Below are 18,681 nucleotides of genomic sequence, written 5' to 3'. Positions count from 1 at the left end.
AAAAGGAGGCTTTGTTGCTATAGTGACTAAAGCCGTTACTTTAAAATACAATCCTATATATATATATATATACATATGCCATAATAAATATTTCAGCTATATTCAAAATAAAACTGGACAATTAGAACTGTCCAGTATCTAATTGTCACGGTTCAATGACTGACCACTACCTTATGCTATGCATTATGTATCTTGATACAAGTCTAATTTCACAGCAGGAAACACATTATGATTTACCATGGTCTAGAATCAGAATCAGAAATTGTTTAGTTACAGATGCACCCTTAAAATATTTATATGAACTAGAGAAACCCCTTAAATAAGGTGTAAATATAATTAAGACAAAGGCAATCAAAGTGTCATATTAAATTAGAAATAAGTTTTAAAACATACTATGTACAATATAAATAAATGAAAGTGAAAATAGTCTATGTCCACGCAAGGATAAGGATACTAATAGTATTGGTTTGAGAAGTATGTACTTCTTAAACCAATATATAAATGCTTAATAGGAATGTTTGCTAACCCCTCCCAAAAACAGCAGTCTTTTTGACGAACAAAACACACCTTTGTTCTACTATAACTTGCCTGGCGAAAGGGGAATTTATGCTTATCCGCACTGCCGGGAGACTATCTCATTCATATAAACCTAACAATTCCATAAAACTTGTAAAATCAAACACAATTAAAGTAACTAAAGTGACTGGCCACCACCTTAGGCTATGCATTAGGCCTCTCCATTAATTTTACTTTCAGGTTTTGTCCCTAGCTAAATATAAATAAATAAATAAATAAATAAATAAATAAATAAATAAATAAATAAATAAATTCCCTCTTCACATTAGGCAATCGACATCAGTGCTGGTTTTTAAATCCAGATTGAAAACGCATTTTTATTCACTGGCTTTTGACTCAGTGGTTGACTGACTTGTATTTACTCGTATTTTATTGTTTTCGCTATGTTTATTATTTTATCTTATTTATTATTCCTATGGTATCTATTATGTTTCTATTGTTCAGCACTTTGGTCAGCCTTGTGTGTTTTTAAAGTGCTATATAAATAAACGATGATGATGATGATGAAATATTTTAGGCGTTTGTTAATATACTATGATGACTTATTTCTGTAATGTTTCATTCCCCTCCCAAATTTATTTTTACCATTAATTGAGTGACAAAAAAATCACACATCCTAATTCCACTTTATAACAGTCTTTGACAATATGTTGTGAATAAAAAGCTTTGTCAGGTTAAAAAAATATATAACCTGTTCTTTCTGTACGGGACAGTAACATTGCGCATGCTCGGTACATCTTGCTTGGTAACTTGGATAATGGCCGCTAGGTAAGATGAGCGGATGGGCCGCGTCGTTTCAGCGTGAAGTGCTCACTCCGGGAGGACCGTTAACTCGGGCGGTGGCGAGTTAAAATGGTCGATATCCGACCCGTAAGGCATCCAGAAACAGTTGTACATTGTGCGAACATCGTCATTCAAACGTAAGTTCTTATTTTTTTTAAGAGAAATTTGTCTACGTGCCATAACTGGTTGCTAGCCGAGTGTCCCAGTCTGCTACATTTGGGCTTACTTGCTTAGGGGAGCAGGTTATGGTAATCCCCAAGCGTTATAAGCTAGAACATTTTATGTGAACATGTGCGAAGGCTGGCGCCTTAATTTGTAAGGTCAAAAGCAAGCTGATTCGTTCGGAGTGTTTTATTTCCCGCTGTGTTAAACATAAGCTAGGTTGTTGTTGTTAGTAGTTCCTCGGCTCGGTGACAGTGATGCTAGCTGAAAGCGTTAGCTTGATGCAGCTCATCACATAGCGCACGTACGCTGTCATAGCTCGCTATTTCTATCACTTTTACATCCACCAAACTGCGTGGAAACCGTAGGCATGCATTGTCATGTCTGTTATAAGTATTCATGGACGATACAGACCAGTATAGCAAGCAAAATATTGCCGTATTTGCGGCGTAATTGCGAGAATTTATTTCTGTCGAGACAGAGGGGTTACTAGAGTTCATGGCGTAGCACAGTCGTTGCAGCACTCACTCATCCATAACGTTTTCATTGCCGGTGCTTCAGTTAAACTAGTAAATGGTATGCAGCCATTAGACCAAATATACTACAATATACCCTACAGCTGTCAAAGGATTACAACGGATAAAAATTAATTGGTAGACGGCCTTGTTATATAAGTTCAGATTCTGCAAAGTGATGTCTGTCTGGGCAGTGATAGTCGTGGTAAATTTAAAGTTATGTAAGTTAACGGGATCCTGCTACGGGATGCTGGGATAAGAGATGGAAACACTGCTGTTGGCAACTCAAGAAGGAAAAGAAATGTAAGAGCTTTGTTTAAATGGAGTGGATTGAAACTTCGTCACGTTTCTTTTTTAAAAACTAGCACTCACAGTGAAATGTTCCTCTAAAACTTCACGCAGGTATTAAAGGGCACTTAAACGAAGGGTTTGTAAGCAGCTAATTTTTTTTTTCCAAGTGCAGTAGATATGTTGTTTGGAAAAGGCCAGGAAAAAAGAGGGCAACATGTTGCTCTGTGGAATTCACTTTTGTGAGGCTTTGAATTTCCTTAAGCTCCAGCGCTTTTGGGTGAGAGCCTGGTTAACAATTGCTGATTTGTTGGAGAGCCTCGAGTTTTTCAAACATGCTCAGATTGCCTTGGAGTAATTCATGATCACTGTGAGAGGTTTCATCACTTTGAGGTTAATACGTTAGAAATAATATATTGAGTTGCATTGATTACATTTGGTGTGTTTGCTTTGCATCATGCAGTAGTGGCAGTGACGGGATTTAGTAGGTGGGAGGAAACAAAACTGAAATGCAATCTTTAAACAAATCTTTTTGTTTTAATAACTTCAACATTTGTGTAAGAGATGTTTTATGCCATTTTTTAATAGCATTTCATAACTTTGAGGTCAGTCGTTGAAATGGTTGAAAACCTGTACATATTCAAGAATTTTCCTACATTGAACAACCTTTAGCACCCACCAAATCATCAGAAAATGTAGTCAAACTAATTTTAATCTGTTCTGTTAATGCAGGTGCCATTTACTCAAGCATATAAAACATTTTTGTTTATCAAATAAGTAGGGAAATCCAGAGATAGGGTAACTGACTGTATGCTAACTGATCATGCTTATATGACTAGTTGTCCACCAAAAGCCCATTTTAAGCCAGGATAACACTGATATTGGCTAGTGTATGTATAGAACCATAGATGCGAGTTAAAATGTTTTTTTTTTCTTTCTTTAATCCCATCCATTAGATTTTCCATCAGGATCTGTGTTGATATAATAAGTCAACATATTCTTTCTTTCTATATTTCATGTTTTGTAAACTGTTTTGACTTGTAGAAATTGTATTTTGTATGTGTTTATATCCGCCACCGCATTGCTCACCCCCAGATAGTGTTAATAAAGGTGTAAGTAAACTAGAGCTGGGCGATAGAACGATAACGATATGTATCGCGATATAACTTTTACTCGATAGAGAAATTAAGCTATCGCGATAGACCTCGCCGCTCTTGTCCTCTTTAAAAAAAAAAAAAAAAAAAAAGGTCAGCCAATCCAAATTAAGTAGCGCAGAGCCGAACCAATCACAGCCGCAGCGTCACATCGCGTGACTTGTTACATACAGCACAAGTGCCAAGCCGCACGTGTGTTTGTTTGGGAAGCAGCCAGCGGGTAATGGAGCCAGCGCGTAATGGAGGAAATGAGTGTGCCGACTAGAAAAATCAACCGAGCGTGACCGAAGAGAAAACAGATGATGGTTCCAATGCCGGAGAGATTGTCGAACGGAAGAGCCAAAGAAGTTCCGTAGTGTGAAGGTATTTCGGCTATTTCAAGTCTGACAAAAAACAGAGTAGCGCGCACTGTAAATTGTGCCGAAAGCAAGTCTGGAAATACAATAAACTGGAGCATGCGTCACACTGTGCGCCACGTTATTGTTTCGGTGAAATGAATTTCTACAATACTGTTAATTCTACTCTCTGCAGTGTTTAAATGCTTACATATACACACAGTTACTGTCCCTCCACACATACGACTCGGTTCTGCTTCTATGCCCCAGCTTTGTTTACTTTTTCCCACCGAGGCTTCTAGACTTCTGATTGGCCAACATTTCTGCACGGTTAGGAATCTAGCGCCACCTGCTGCTTTGGCATGTTCATAGCAGCGTTTTCCTTCATTTCTGCCTTTATGTGTGTACAGGATTATTTTTTAAAACGAAAATGGAAAATCTCCGTTTTCAAAAATACCCGTGTACGTGTGGACGTAGCCTCAGTCTCTGACTGGAAGCGCTAATTCGTCATTCGGCTTTTGTCAGACTAAAGTAACTGTTAAAACTGTTTGAAAAGCTAAGCTATACAACAAGGAGAGATTGAGAATTTCCTTTTAGTTCTCAGTTTATTTGATATTGACAAAAGTTAGTCAGTTTTGTCTGTTCTTCTGTAACACAAACTAAGATTTATTTTTAGAATTAATATTTTGTTTCTAAGTGGAATTGACAATTTAGTCTGTTTCGTTTGTTCTATTTTGAAACTTAAACGCTTTAGCGGCTGCCTTTTGTGTAGTTTGCAATATTTGCCTTTATTTATCTGAAAAAGTCTCATGTTCCTTAAGTACATCTACCCTGTTGAACTTATTATGGGAAATAAATATTTAAATAAAAACAAGCTGCTGATTATTTCACATTTTACTTGTGAGCAACGGCACATTTAAATCTTACAAATATAGTTATTTGGCTTATATCGTGATAGATATCGTTATCGCCTGAAATGAAAAAAACATATCGTGATATGAAAAAATCTCATATCGCCCAGCTCTAAAGTAAACCAAGAAATTATTTTGGCAAAGAGAGAAGTGTAACCATTCTGTCAGCGCAACAGAACAGTATGTGGGCTTTTTTTTAAATGTGAACTGCAGATTTTGCAAGTATGCCTCTTATGCCATTTGTCAGACTTGACCTTTTGAGTTGCACCTGCATTAAAACATCTGAATGTGTTACCACATGCTGTACTTTCAGTTTCCCATGGTGGATTCTGTGCTGTTGGTGATTGTGTGGTAGCAAATAGAAAGGACTGGACAAATTTACATGTCTAGGTTGATTATTGACCCACAGATTTGACTATGCAAATTACAGTTGTGGGTGAAGCTGTTTTTAGCTGGGTCAACCGTGCAATGTTTCTTTGGAATCTTGGTAATAATAACCTATTCAAGACTAGCTGTTGTTCCCAGGATCAAGTTTCCGGCATTCCTGTATGGGTGGATGACGGTAAACAAAGTGAATTGTGGCTGACAGTAGTGCTTTCTGCCTGAACCTATAAAAATACTGTTGGCAGCATTTTGAGAATTTCTTGTTGGTTATTATTGCAACAGCCTTCTTAAAATCATGTCAAAATTATCTGGTAGCTTCATCATTATTAGGATTTTTATGCGTGATATCTGTTTGTAGACTTATAATTGTATGTAATTATACATGTATATTGTATATTGAGGTAGGATCAAATGAGTTTACCTTTAAGTCTGTTTGTACCAACCCTTTCTTTGTCTCATTATTGTTTAAAGTGTATTTTGTTGTTATTTTAGTCATGTTCAAAATAAATCAATCATTCAGTGACAAAAAAAAAAAGAGTTCTTATGTACACAGCATCACTCGATTGGCTTTAGTTAAGATGGTAAGAAAATGGTCAATGTTTCCCAGCTGTATGGCACTTAATGTTAGTACTGTGCTTGAATAAATAAGTACATATTTAGGCATGGGCAAAAGAAGTAGTGGGTTAAACTAATCTGCAATTTATTGATATAAATCAACAGTTAACTGTTGTTCCTGAGCTGTTATGACACCACAACCACTAACCGAAAGATGTGGCATATGGCAGCAACCATCTTGATCTCTGTGACAGGAAGTTGTAAACAAGCAAGGTAAAAAGTAAGACATGACACTAACCAGTGTGGTTCTGCAGTACTTTGATTTAGAAAATGAGGGGCTATATGTAGGTTTCAGGGTAAAGTGATAACTACTGGAAGTAGTGGGTAACCCTTTTTGGCATAGGTTTGTGTGTTGTGGATGGTGCCAATTCTTATATTCTGTTCTGACTAGTGAATTAGTTACCTTAGTTATTCTGTTATGCTGTTGTGGCAAAGGGGTTTCCTTCATTTAGAAAAAAATAAAATATGTCCACCAAAGATGTTTTGGGATTCTACCAAAGCAAAATACCAAGATAGCAAAATGGACTTTCTAGTTTCTGTTGTATTTGTTTATAAAGTAGCAAAAAACTTCCTTTAAGTAGTTCTTTGTCTCTGGACCCATTGTACTTCAGTCAATAGTCTCATTGAAAGTCCTGTTTGCATCAGGAAAAAAACAAAACACTGTCAGTATGCTAGCCTTTAGAGACTTTAAAATGATTTACGGTCATGTTACTAACTTATTATAAAAATTTGTGGTAATAATGTAACAATTGTTGAGTTTTACCTTTACGTTTAGACCACAAATGAATGAGACAGTTTTGTGATTGACCTCTTAAGTCTTTCGTCTTTTCTTCTGTCTTTTCTTCCTCTGTAGCTCACAGCTTTTCCTTTGACCTTTATAATAACTGAATTTATATTTTGTTGCCTTTGTTTTGGCTTTCATCTCTCTTTCTGTTTTCCTACTCTCACCTCCTATAACTGCTTCATATTAAGACTCCATCTTCCTTTTTTTATTTGCATTTTCTCTCTTTTGCTACAGACCACCCACTATTAACATCACGTCTTAGTGGTCAGTTCTGCCTTCGGATCAGAGCTTAAACTGAAACCATGGCAGTGAAGGACCGCGTAGAGGCTGTGCTCAATGTGGGTCTGCGTGTTCCCAGCATCATGCTGTTGGATGTCCTCTACCGCTGGGATGTCAGCTCCTTCTTCCAGAAGATCCAGCGCTCCAGCCTTTCCAATAACCCCCTTTTTCAGTACAAGTATCTGGCCCTCTACCTGCACTACGTAGGTCAGTGCCACCTTTCCTGTATTAAAACTTAAGAAAATGTTTGGTGTAACTGAGACACTTTGTTTAAATGCTTTGCAATGTCTGTACCACATTAAAGAGTTCCTCATTTGAAAACATCATGTGTACTTCCCTGTAGTCAGGTTACCATGACCTGCACTGAAACAGTATTATATGCCATGCATTACTGTTTTACCTCTGTTGGTTGAAAGTGCGTGATTTCTTTTTCCATTCAGAAGTGTCGACTCACGTTTGGTATTAGTCAGTAAGTCACGAGGCTCAGCTCTGTAGTGATTGAGAGGGATTATTTGACAGTGTGGCGATCGTGGCTCAAGAGTTGGGAGTTTGCCTTGTAATCGGAAGGTTGCCAGTTTGAGCCCCGGCTCGGACAGTCTCGGTCGTTGTGTCCTTGGGCAAGACACTTCACCCGTTGCCTGCTGGTGGTGGTCAGAGGGCCCGGTGGCGCCAGTGTCCGGCAGCCTCGCCTCTGTCAGTGCGCCCCAGGGTGGCTGTGGCTACAATGTAGCTTGCCATCACCAGTGTGTGAATGAGTGGATGACTGGATGTGTAAAGCGCTTTGGGGTCCTTAGGGACTAGTAAAGCGCTATACAAATACAGGCCATTTACCATATCTGCTTTTAAGACACACTAGAAACTCAGAAAACCAGTACTCAAACACAAAGTTCTGAATTCAGTTTTGAAGGCATTACAAAATGTCTTTGCAGCACAAGTGGTTAGCCAGATACATTTACAGTGACACAGAAACACTGAAAGTAACATAAATGAAATAGCTAGGCCTCGTTCTATTTTTGTAATTTAACCTAGCTGAAATAAAGCTATTGTTGAGTTTTCTTTGTGTTTTGGCTGTGTGAGCTCTCAAACTTGGCTGCAGTTGGTTAATGAGCCAACAGGCTTGGCATGTGCTGATGAGCACTGTGGGTGGAAAGAAAGAAGGGAGAACAGGGCAGTAAAAATAAATATGTCTTTGCACTGAAGTGCTTTTAGACACAGTTTTAGGTAGTAGGCTATTGTATGGTAAGGCTTTCTGCAGTTTGTCAAAAATACCCCCCCCCCCCCCCCCCCCCCCCCCAACTATGTCATAAACATCTGTCATACGCTTTATTTATGTGTTTTAAAACGCACTCTGGTCTGCAAACAGGAAGACGGATGCCTTTCAGAATGCATGACTTTCTTGTATTTCTTTTATATTTATGGCTGCTTCACAGGTTACATCTTGAGCTTGGTGCTTCTGACTCTGCCTCGTCAGCACCTGGTTAAACTTTACCTGTATGTTCTTACGGCCCTGCTGCTGTTTGCTGGTCACCAAGTGTCAAGGTAAACATTCACAGAAACTTAAATCTACCAGAATAGCTAACAAGATGCCACTACTCCTCTTTTAAATACTGATGTGTGTATGTATGACAGTTTTCCTCTTGTTAATTCATGTGAAGGACTGGACATTGTGAGAATTTCCTCTGTATTGATTGTTTTCTCTGTCAGGGATTATGTTCGCAGTGAACTGGATTCGGGTTATGAAGGCCCTGTCTACCTGGAACCTCTCTCCATGAACAGATTCACCACTGCACTCATAGGTATAATACTCATAGGTATAATTGTTCAACATTCATATTATTGAAGAATGTGAATGATGAGGTACCAATGTATTGCACATAGATAATAGTGGTGCAACGGATCAAAAATCTCGCGGTTTTAAGTCATGGATCAGAGCAATTTTCAGATCAGCAAAAAAGACAAAAATGTAACATTTACTTATTGAAGTATTTTTTTGCCTGTTGAAAATATTCAACTCAAGACTCATTCCAGGGCAGTACAGTCTTTGTATCTACCACTCAATTCAATTCAATTTTATTTATAAAGAGCCAAATCACAACAACAGTCGTCTCAAGGCGCTTTATATTGTAAGGTAGACCCTACAATAATACATATCGCTCATTATATCGCACTCTGCTGTGATATAATGAGCTGTTATGGTCACGTAGCTTTCCGTTGCCCTGGAGGTCCACCCATTTGTAGTAGTTAGGGCAACAGAAGATGCCTGGGACAGTTCAGCCATAACTTAAATCTTTTCCTGCTCATACATGCTTGGAATGATCTTGCCACTTAAGTGGACGCGAACAGGATATCATAGCGTGGCTCAAGCACGTTCATCATAGTTTAAACCCCTTGTTTTGCACAACGGAATACGGCCTCCCATCTGCAGCTAAACACCCCAATAGCTTTTGTAATAGCTTTAGCCCGGTCGGACTGGGCAGCAAACTCCTCTGCTCCTCCACTTGGACCGCTAGCGCTGGCCATAACTATCGCTTGACAGACCCACCACGCGCACCATACACATACTTTTTCTTTCTTCTTTTTCGAATCTTCGGATCACGTGCGTGCCAAACCGTGGAGTGGGATCAGTTCGGATTACGGATCAACCGCGATCCGTTGCACCACTAGTAGATACAGACCCGTAGACCCACTTGGGCAGCAGAAAGATATTCATTTATTTATTTATTTAAATTTGAACTGTTTCCTTCTTTTTAATGGCTGCACATACTGCTGTACAAAGTATAGGAACATTAATTTTATAAATTGGCACCTCGTAGCACTGCAGTACAACCAGTAGGACTAAAGCTCAGAATTCATATGCTCTAACCAAATGGCTAAACTGAATGGGCATAGTATTCAGAGCATATGATGAGTAGGATGCATCTTTTGCCATGGGTCTGTGTGAATTTCATCCAAAAGAAAACAGTCTTCATTTTGGGATTGTGTTTTTGGACCCTGCATGGGGCAGTAAGTTGAGATTATTCATTGAATTTGTGTAACCTGGGTCAGTAAACATTCATGGACTATAGTAGACTGTGCAAAGTTGCTAAGAAGATGCATACAGGTACTGGCAAAAGAAAAGCAGACACTTGAGTCTTTTCCTTAAGAAATGTTTGTGTAACAGGAATAAGCACACCTTGTTTTTGTCTTTTTAACAAAAAAAGTGGAAATAGAATACTTGGCTGCACATATGTACATATTTAGCATTGCTCTCATGTCCATGTGAGCACTTTCATTAATTATATAAATACCCAATGCTACAGCATCCACATTAATGGGATTATGAAGGAACCTAATTTGTACCAATTCCAGAATTAAGAAGTGCTCACATACGTATGTGTTTCAGTCTTCCTCTGGGTGGGAAAGCAAAAAGAACAACCTCCTGTAATTTTTCATTATGTCTGTTGCTGCTATGCTTAATTATGTAAAAATGTATCATTTTCTAAATAGAAAATGCTGTAGAGTCTGTGTTTTTAGGACCTAGTTTAAACTTACTAGAGAGTATAGATGGAGTCTCCTGTGCTATAAATAGACCGCAGAGTGCTGCTTTTACTGCGTAGTGAAAGCCTGAGAAAGCGAAAATAAGATGAGTACAGTGACAAAAATATGCTACTGTAAGGAGCAATGTGAGATTAAAGCTGCTTCTCTTCTCTTTTAAATGTTTGTTCCTTTTTGGTGTTTGACACATTTTCACCACTCTAGGAGAGCTATAAATATTCTGATAAATTTTCTTTTAATTGTCAGTTACACGAAAATGATAAATACCACATCACAAAAAACATTTTAAAATCAGAGTGATAATAGTGTCTTTAGTCATTTATTCAACTCTTTGTTTTATATATGTGTGTATGTGTGTCTTCTTTCAGGTCAGCTGGTGGTTTGTACACTTTGTTCCTGTGTGATGCAAACCAAGAGGATTTGGCTGTTCTCTGCTCACCTCCTCCCTCTAGTGGCTAGACTGTGTCTGGTCCCACTCGAGACCATCGTCTTCATCAATAAGTTCTCAATGATCTTCACGGGCCTGGAGGTCATTTACTTCCTGGCGTCTAACTTGCTGGTACCATATAACCTGGCCAAGACTGCCTACAGAGAGCTGGCTCAGGTATTTATTGTGGGCTGATGTTGCAAGCTTTTCAGTTTCTGTGACAGGATTTCAGTTCTGAGATATTTTTCTGTAGATGGTATCAAAGGTATTCTTTATTTCGGTCTTTTTCTGTCCTGCAGGTGGTAGAAGTGTACGGGCTTCTTGCTTTGGGAATGTCACTGTGGAACCAGCTGGTCCTTCCAGTTCTCTTCATGTGTTTTTGGCTCGTGCTGTTTGCTCTGCAGATATACTCCTACTTCAGCACAAGAGACCAGCCTACTTCCAGAGAGAGGCTGCTTTTCCTTTTTCTTACAAGGTAAGACTATAAATCAGGCTGCAAGACACTTTACATTTTACGTCACTGACCCTTTAGAAGGTGTGTTTATCTATTTATTGCCTTGTATCGTTGAAGGGGCAGGTAGTGTGTACAAAACATAAATCTAGTTTTGATGTACTGGAATTTATTTAGAAAATCTAATTATATAAAAGTATATAAATTATATAGCATCATATAAATTACAGAGACATTAGATTGCAAAGCAAGTCAGTCTGCAGAGTTTGAGTAAAGCAAGTTTTTAGATTTTGAGATAATTTTGCAGAAATGTGTCAAGAGGAAATTCTAAAAGATGTGTTGGATCCATTTGTCACAGTGCTAAATAACCCATGTTTTGCACTGGTGGACAGAATTAAGTTAAAGCAGACGACTGAGATACTCATCAGAACTTTAAGGACGCGATCTAAATATTTAAAATTGTTTAGAAAGTTGTTGTTTTTTTGTCATGTTCTCTAAGTAATTTGCTCCTCCTTTCTCCAGTATCGCAGAATGCTGTAGTACACCGTACTCTCTGCTGGGTCTGGTTTTCACAGTTTCTTTCATTGCGCTGGGCGTTCTCACACTGTGCAAGTTCTACCTGCAGGGCTACAGAGCCTTTATGAATGACAACACCATGCACAGGTCAGCAAGGTTTTTATTTTCTTGATGTCTTCTGGTATGTTTCTTTTAATTAGTTTAGTCTGTTTTAGCCTCTCTGTCCCAGTAACCATCATGACTGAAGGCAATATGTTTTCTGACTGTTTATCCCATTCGTGTGGAAACACATATATCTGGAACTATTCTTTAAGGATGTCTGCATTTCACACAACTGTCTAATAGGATAAAATAATTGACATTGTATACCCAAAAGTCAAGTCTGGATAAACGTGTATATGATCTCCAACTTGAGTGCAAAGCCAAGGCATATAATTGTGTGGTGTGTTAACTCTAATTTGTTTCCTCTCTGTGCAGGGGGATGACTGAAGGTATCACCTTGCTAATCCTTGCGGTCCAAACTGGCCTCATTGAGCTGCAGGTCATCCACAGAGCCTTCCTCCTCTCTATCATCCTCTTTATTGTTGTTGCTTCCATCCTGCAGTCCATGCTGGAGATAGCAGATCCTATAGTCCTAGCCCTGGGAGCATCTAGAGACAAGTAAGAGAATATACCAAAGACTTTTTTTATGTGTTTATTTTTAAGAAAACTCTGTGTCCCACTGTTTGTTTTATTTTGTACTGATCATAAACAACTATTAATAACTATGGGCAGTTAGTTAATTATCACAGTATTCATTATCTATGGTCATCAGTACAACTCATGCTAACATCATAAATTAAGTAACACTACAGTGTACAGTCCTTCTTTCTTCATTCCTACCTAAACAGGCAGTTAGTCTTTTTGACATCAATAAATGTAATCTGACTCAATGTGTGTATACAAAGCCTGCTATCAACCTGGCTGCTTTCTCATATGCTTGTTTTGCTGCCTGTCCCGTAGGAGTTTGTGGAAGCACTTCCGTGCAGTTTCTCTCTGTCTCTTCCTGCTGATCTTTCCAGCGTACATGGCTTATATGATCTGCCAGTTCTTCCACATGGACTTCTGGCTTCTCATCATCATCTCCTCCTCAATCCTCACCTCTCTCCAGGTAACACACAACCGCATCGCAGTGTGCAAAAACATTAAATCAAATAGTTTAAACTTGCTCTACCCAAACAGTTGAGCCTAATACTAATTAAACATTTATATTTGCTTGTTTGTTTAATTCCATAATAACTCTGAAACACTGTACCACCAGGTCCTTGGCACTCTTTTGATCTATGTTCTCTTCATGGTGGAGGAGTTTCGTAAAGCTCCAGTGGAGAACATGGATGAAGTCATATATTGTGTAAATGGGACCTACAGATTGCTGGAGTTTCTGGTATGTCACACACACATACACCAACTCTTTGCTAAGTTCTGCCTTCTGACTGTAAACAGACACTGTCATCTAATGCATCAGCACGGTCTCTGCCTCACTGTCAGTGATTTGTTCCCTCGCCAGGTTGCGGTGTGCGTGGTGTGCTATGGTGTATCAGAGACTGTATTTGGCGAGTGGAGTGTGATGGGAAGCACCATCATCTTGGTCCACTCGTACTATAACGTCTGGCTCAGAGCCCAGCTGGGCTGGCAGAGCTTCCTGCTCAGGAGAGATGCTGTAAACAAGATAAAAAGCCTCCCCACAGCTAGCAATACACAGCTGCAGCAGTATAACGACATCTGTGCTATCTGCTTCCAGGTATGAACTGTTTTTATGTTTATCTAAAGAGGATGCATGAGAGAGTTAATCTGGGGCTTTAAAAGGTAGGCTAATGTGAAATTTGATTTGTTCCAGGACATGACCAGTGCTGTGATCACTCCGTGCAGTCATTTCTTCCACGCTGGCTGTCTGAAGAAATGGCTGTATGTCCAGGAAACGTGCCCTCTCTGTCATTCACAACTCAAGAGCCAATCACCAACTAATGGCGGAGCTACCCAAGAGACACCTGCAGCCAATCAGAACCCTGCAGGACAGGAAGAAGCCCCAGGCAACAAGCAGGAGGAGGACCACAGCACTCTACCGGAGGATAGGAAAGAGGAAGCGTCAGTAGAGCAGGAGGGAGATAATGAAACTACCACATCAGCTGGGGAAGCCTCCTCTTCCACCTCCCCCACTGGCATGCAGTCTGCTCCCCTGCACATCGTCAACCCTCCATTATCATCTTCCTCTTGTTCTTCTCCTCCTCTTGCAACTGATTCTGTGCCGCACCAGTCCCCTGCAGATCACCCTTCTGCATCTTCTTTCTCTACCTCTTGCACATCAGACACACCTGACGCTCCTGCATCTCACTGCCATTCTGTCTCCACCTTTCACCAACCAACGTCACAGGTACTGACCCAAGCAGAGGCGAACCCTGCTGAACCCGAATCCCTCCCTCAGCTAAAATCAGTCTCCCTTGTGGACAGCAAGGAAAACTCTACTGGTCCATCATCACAATCTAACCCACCAACTCCCCATTCAGTGGAACCTCCTCCTCGTCCTCCACCCCCTCCTCCATTCAACCCCTGAGCTCCATTTTAACACACACACAACATACATGCATGCATGCATATATAATCACACAATCTAAATAATCCCCTATTGTACTTGTCCAACTGTTTGCTGTTGGCTCTCCCATCATGTCCAACTCCTTCATATCCATATTATGTTTCAAAAGATCTTAAACAATCTCTAAACAGAAATTCATCACTCGGTATTTAAAAAAAAAAAAAGAGAAGACAATGATTGCAGCTTTATAAAATGTTAGTACTTGGAGCAATGAAAGGTTTCCCATGATAGGTGTAACCCATGCCAGCAGTGATTTCATCACAGGTGCAGTTGTTTTCCACATGTTCTTTCACAGGGATTCAAATTTAATACAAAAAACAGGATGCAGTAATCTCATCTCAGAATGAATTGGGAGTTTTACACCATGTCCAGAAAATGTGAAAATCAGATTTCCATCCCGGCCTTTTTCTCTCTCTCCCCCCCCCCCCCCTTACAATCATGCTTTTACCCCTTACCTTTTGATGCCCGACATTTAGGGCAATGGTTGCTCCTGCCTTTGTTTGTACAGCTTGAACTTTCACTGCTGTACATTTCATAGTGTTTGGGTGCCACGATTTATCGAACAGTTGATCAGACTATCGATTACTGATGGTTGCATTTTATACCGTGACAAAGTCTTAACATTTCATAACGTCTAGAAATTCTCCACATTTTTTGTTTTTCACTGCTGGGTGTCAGTAGTGTTGTGATTTAGTGAATACTGAGCGTTAGCAGACTGAATGTTGTTTATTGAGGTCGCCGCATGACCTAAAGCCTGGTGCTAAGCAGAGGACACATGGTATGGTCTAGCTGAGGGGTGCAGTGTGAACTTTTGGTTCACATTGAATAACTTACATGTGTCAAGCTTTTGCTTTTATACTACTTCAATATCTGATTCAGACTTGTTTGGCTGGTCCCAGCAAAAAAACAGTTCTATTCCTCATCGCCAAACTTTTGTATTACTGTTAAAGCAACTTTATTTTTAAGGTCATTTTTACATTACTGCTTTATTGGATACCACACGCTGCAAATGGACTAAGGGGAAGATGGAGAGACGAGGTATAAATTAGTCCACAGAGTTGATAAGGAGCTCGGATTTTGCCCTCATTAGCTCTATTTTATGGTTCTCACTCGCGCTTACCGTTGCAAGCTTAGCTCACTAACAGATCAACCAATCATTCACATTGTTGATCGCTGATGGCAGGAGCCAATCAGCTCCTTTCATCCAGTTACATTAGAGACCCTGTATTTTCCAAGACATTAGGGTTTTCCTGCTCGTCAGTCAGTTTACTCCATAAATTGTTGATACCAGCAAATTGAGCCATAGCTGCTGCTTCTTTTTTTTTTCTTTTTCACAAAAACACACTTTCTTTTGGCTACTGCATTTAGCAGATGAAGCATGGCGAGGAAGAAATATGCTTTGAAATGAGTGTGAAAGACTGAAAACTTGAGGATGGCAAGTCCTGATGCACGCTTATATGTCGACCTTGCTGCCGCTCTGACCACAGAATTTGTTCGTCCCCAATGTGCTATAACCTTGCTACCAATGTTTTTTGTTTTTTTTCTACCTTTTTTTTTCTTTTGGGGTTATATTTGCACTAATGTCATTTTTTACTAGCAATGCTCCAAAGCTGTTCTGTGGATGTCGGCAACCAAATACCCTCTGATGTCTGTGTATGAGGAAACGGCCCAATCTGTTTGTGTGTAATGTACATAAATGTTGCTCTGTACGGAATCTATATTAAACCAGAGGAGTGATGATAGATAAATATATATATATATATATATACGTATATATATATATGTAAGACGAGGGCTTGGTTTCTCCAAAGTTTCCTTTCTTTGTTTCTTCACGTGCCTGAGAGCAAAGAGAATTTTTTGGATAAGAAGCTGCTGGGAAATCAAGCCCTCTGATCTTTGAGACCAGCCAGTGTTGCTGCTTCTCCAGTCTATATGATGCATCTTTTAAGCTGGTGTGATCACTCTGGTGCCCTCTACTGTTAGGAGTGGGATCAGCATGGTGCAGACGGACAGGAGACGCATTAATTAGCGCTCAGCAGTATTACTTACTAGCACTATTATTAAAGGTCTTATTAGTATGAATGACCATATTCTTGACATTAGGAAGCGTGGGCTGCAGGGTTGAGAATGAATACACGATCAGTGTAGGATCAAACCTGACCAATGCTGTTTTGACTTTTTGTGTTTATTTTTTTAAAGAGATGAAATGTAGAGTTTGATGTATTTTGCACATGTTCTTCTGAAAGGTGAACCTAAGGACTTTTCTGTACACAACTTATTTTATTACCAACACCATTCCTTCAACGTTGATTTTTTTTTTTTTACTTAAATACAGCACTTGAAACGGTTATAATGAATTGAGCTGTTTAAAACACACTTGGTTTTCGCCATGACGCATTTCCACTGCGTCCTGCATTGAGATCACCTGTAAGATGAAATGTGACGTGACGCCCCACGAGGGCGATAACAGTCAGTGGCAGCTGTATGTGAATTTTGCATTTCAGTATTAAATAATGAATACGAGATGCTTGTCAGCTGTTGATTCCTCAAGTATTTGCTCGGTTATTACACCACGTTGGAGAAGTTGCAGTTTCTCTCTTCAGGCTACGAACTGTGGCTTCATTTTTTCATACTGTCTGGGACAGTTTGACATCAAATTATTAGCACATAATAAGCTAATAATTGTGCTCAATATTCATCTGATTAATATAAAGTACATGCAGACAGTGAAGCTTTAAAAAAAATGCAATCTTTAATGCATTATTTGCATCCTGTGATTTGTGTTTTTCTTTCTACATTTTTTTCTGAATTGACTTAAAATACGCATCAGTGACTGTGGTAATGTGCCAACAAATGTCTTAGCCATCACTGGTGCTCCTTACACTGAGCAGGATTCATTTTACAGTTAAGCTCCTCTAAGGGGCCATAATGCCTTTTCAGATTGTAAAGTCACACATACATACAAGTACAATAAGTTAACCTGAATATCTTTTTTTTTTTCTTTTTTTTTTTTTTAATCTTTATTTTTTTTAGTTGCTCCTAATTGGCTTGCTCTGCAATCATAATTTCAGGATGTATTTTGTCTACTTAACTAGTACTGCTGTTAGACTTTCATATTTGATGATCTTTACTGAATGTGACTAAAAACCCAGAGACAGAAAACCATTTTTGACCAGTGTGACAGCAAAGTTAGCCTTGCATCTGATATCCAGATGTTTCACTGTTTCCACTTTTCACGATTCTTTGTAAAAATCATAATTTTTTGAGTGTGAGCAAATACAGAAATGGAATCTATAGCTGCCACCGAGTGAGAGCTCTGTAAAGACGTTTTACTGTATTTTCCGAATGCGTTCTTAAATCTGCTCTTCGATACTGTTGCCTCTGACTGACAGATGCGTAGAGATGAATTGTACTTGTGGGGCTGCTCTCCCCGACACTCCCTGCAGATTCTTGTTTAAGATGAATTGTTTTTGTCCATTGAGTTTATCCAAAAACAGCTTTAGGACCTGCTCTGTTTAATGTGGCTCTCAGTGCCATTTCTTTTCTGTTAAAATGCTTCATGTTGGTTTTTGGACTTTATGCCTGGCATTGCCTTGTTTATTTTACAAAAACTGAATGTCAAATAAAATGAACCATCCACTCTGAATGCTGTGACTGTTCTTACTAATACTTTGATGAAGTGTAAGGAAAATAACAAAATAAAGATCATTGTTTTGGAAAAGGTAAGCGACTGAAAAGTGGGTGTGATACCACCTGCTGAAATTAAAATGAAATGCCACACAAATAATGTTAAGCAAATAATAATGGGTGTAGTACGTAAGGTCAAAAGCAGTCGAATGTATTACAAAAGCTGTAACAATCAGTTTCTTTGAAAAGTCTCATTTATATGTACATTTTGGAGACAATGCATCAGGTGACTGAGCCGTTGCGTCTGACTTTGAGGTACTGCAACAGCAGAGGGCAGCAATACTGTAGGAAACATGCTCCCCAAAAATGAAGCCAAAACGTCTCTATCACCGCCTAGTGTCTTGGCTGCAGTATAGGTCATAAAAAAACCCTCATCTATGTTAGCGGATGGGACTGGGGTCGGGCTAAAATTAGAAGAAAAAAAAAATCAGATCTTTTTTTTTTCCAAAGATGCTTTCTATCATTATCAGTAGTTCTCATCAGGCTGATTTATGTTCATTGGGTCTCCTTTCTTATAAGTTTGATTCTAATTAGTAACACAAAGCTGTTAAATTGGGGTGAAACGTCATCACGACAGCTTTGACTGGCAGCTGCAGTCACGGAGAAACTTGCTTATCTCTGTTCGGGAAGGGCAGATGGAGCCTGACGCTG

At 39.3% G+C, this 18,681-nt stretch overlaps 1 protein-coding gene across 2 annotated transcripts; it reads left to right on the top strand.

Moving 5' to 3' along the window:
- The first annotated feature begins 1,314 nt into the window (after positions 1-1,314).
- Positions 1,315-17,989, top strand: LOC146565951 (RING finger protein 145-like). 2 transcript variants are annotated; one of them, XM_085289403.1, is made up of 13 exons: positions 1,315-1,496; positions 5,829-5,936; positions 6,742-6,993; positions 8,217-8,325; positions 8,491-8,582; positions 10,689-10,924; positions 11,047-11,222; positions 11,721-11,861; positions 12,192-12,374; positions 12,717-12,864; positions 13,015-13,137; positions 13,261-13,494; positions 13,591-17,989. In XM_085289403.1, exons 3-13 carry the CDS (start codon positions 6,810-6,812, stop codon positions 14,302-14,304), a joined length of 2,340 nt encoding a protein of 779 aa, XP_085145529.1. In that variant the 5' UTR covers positions 1,315-1,496; positions 5,829-5,936; positions 6,742-6,809; the 3' UTR covers positions 14,305-17,989. The 2 variants fall into 2 exon arrangements, with proteins under 2 accessions (XP_085145529.1, XP_085145528.1); XM_085289402.1 differs by lacking the exon at positions 5,829-5,936.
- Positions 17,990-18,681: the final 692 nt, after the last annotated feature.

The sequence above is a fragment of the Mchenga conophoros genome, linkage group LG10, assembly GCF_057382185.1.
Source record: "Mchenga conophoros isolate Kocher_MC1m ecotype Shallow Benthic linkage group LG10, M_conophoros_male_GT1.1, whole genome shotgun sequence".
Taxonomy (NCBI): Eukaryota; Metazoa; Chordata; class Actinopteri; order Cichliformes; family Cichlidae; genus Mchenga; species Mchenga conophoros.
This window is presented reverse-complemented; position numbering and strand designations above follow the sequence as displayed.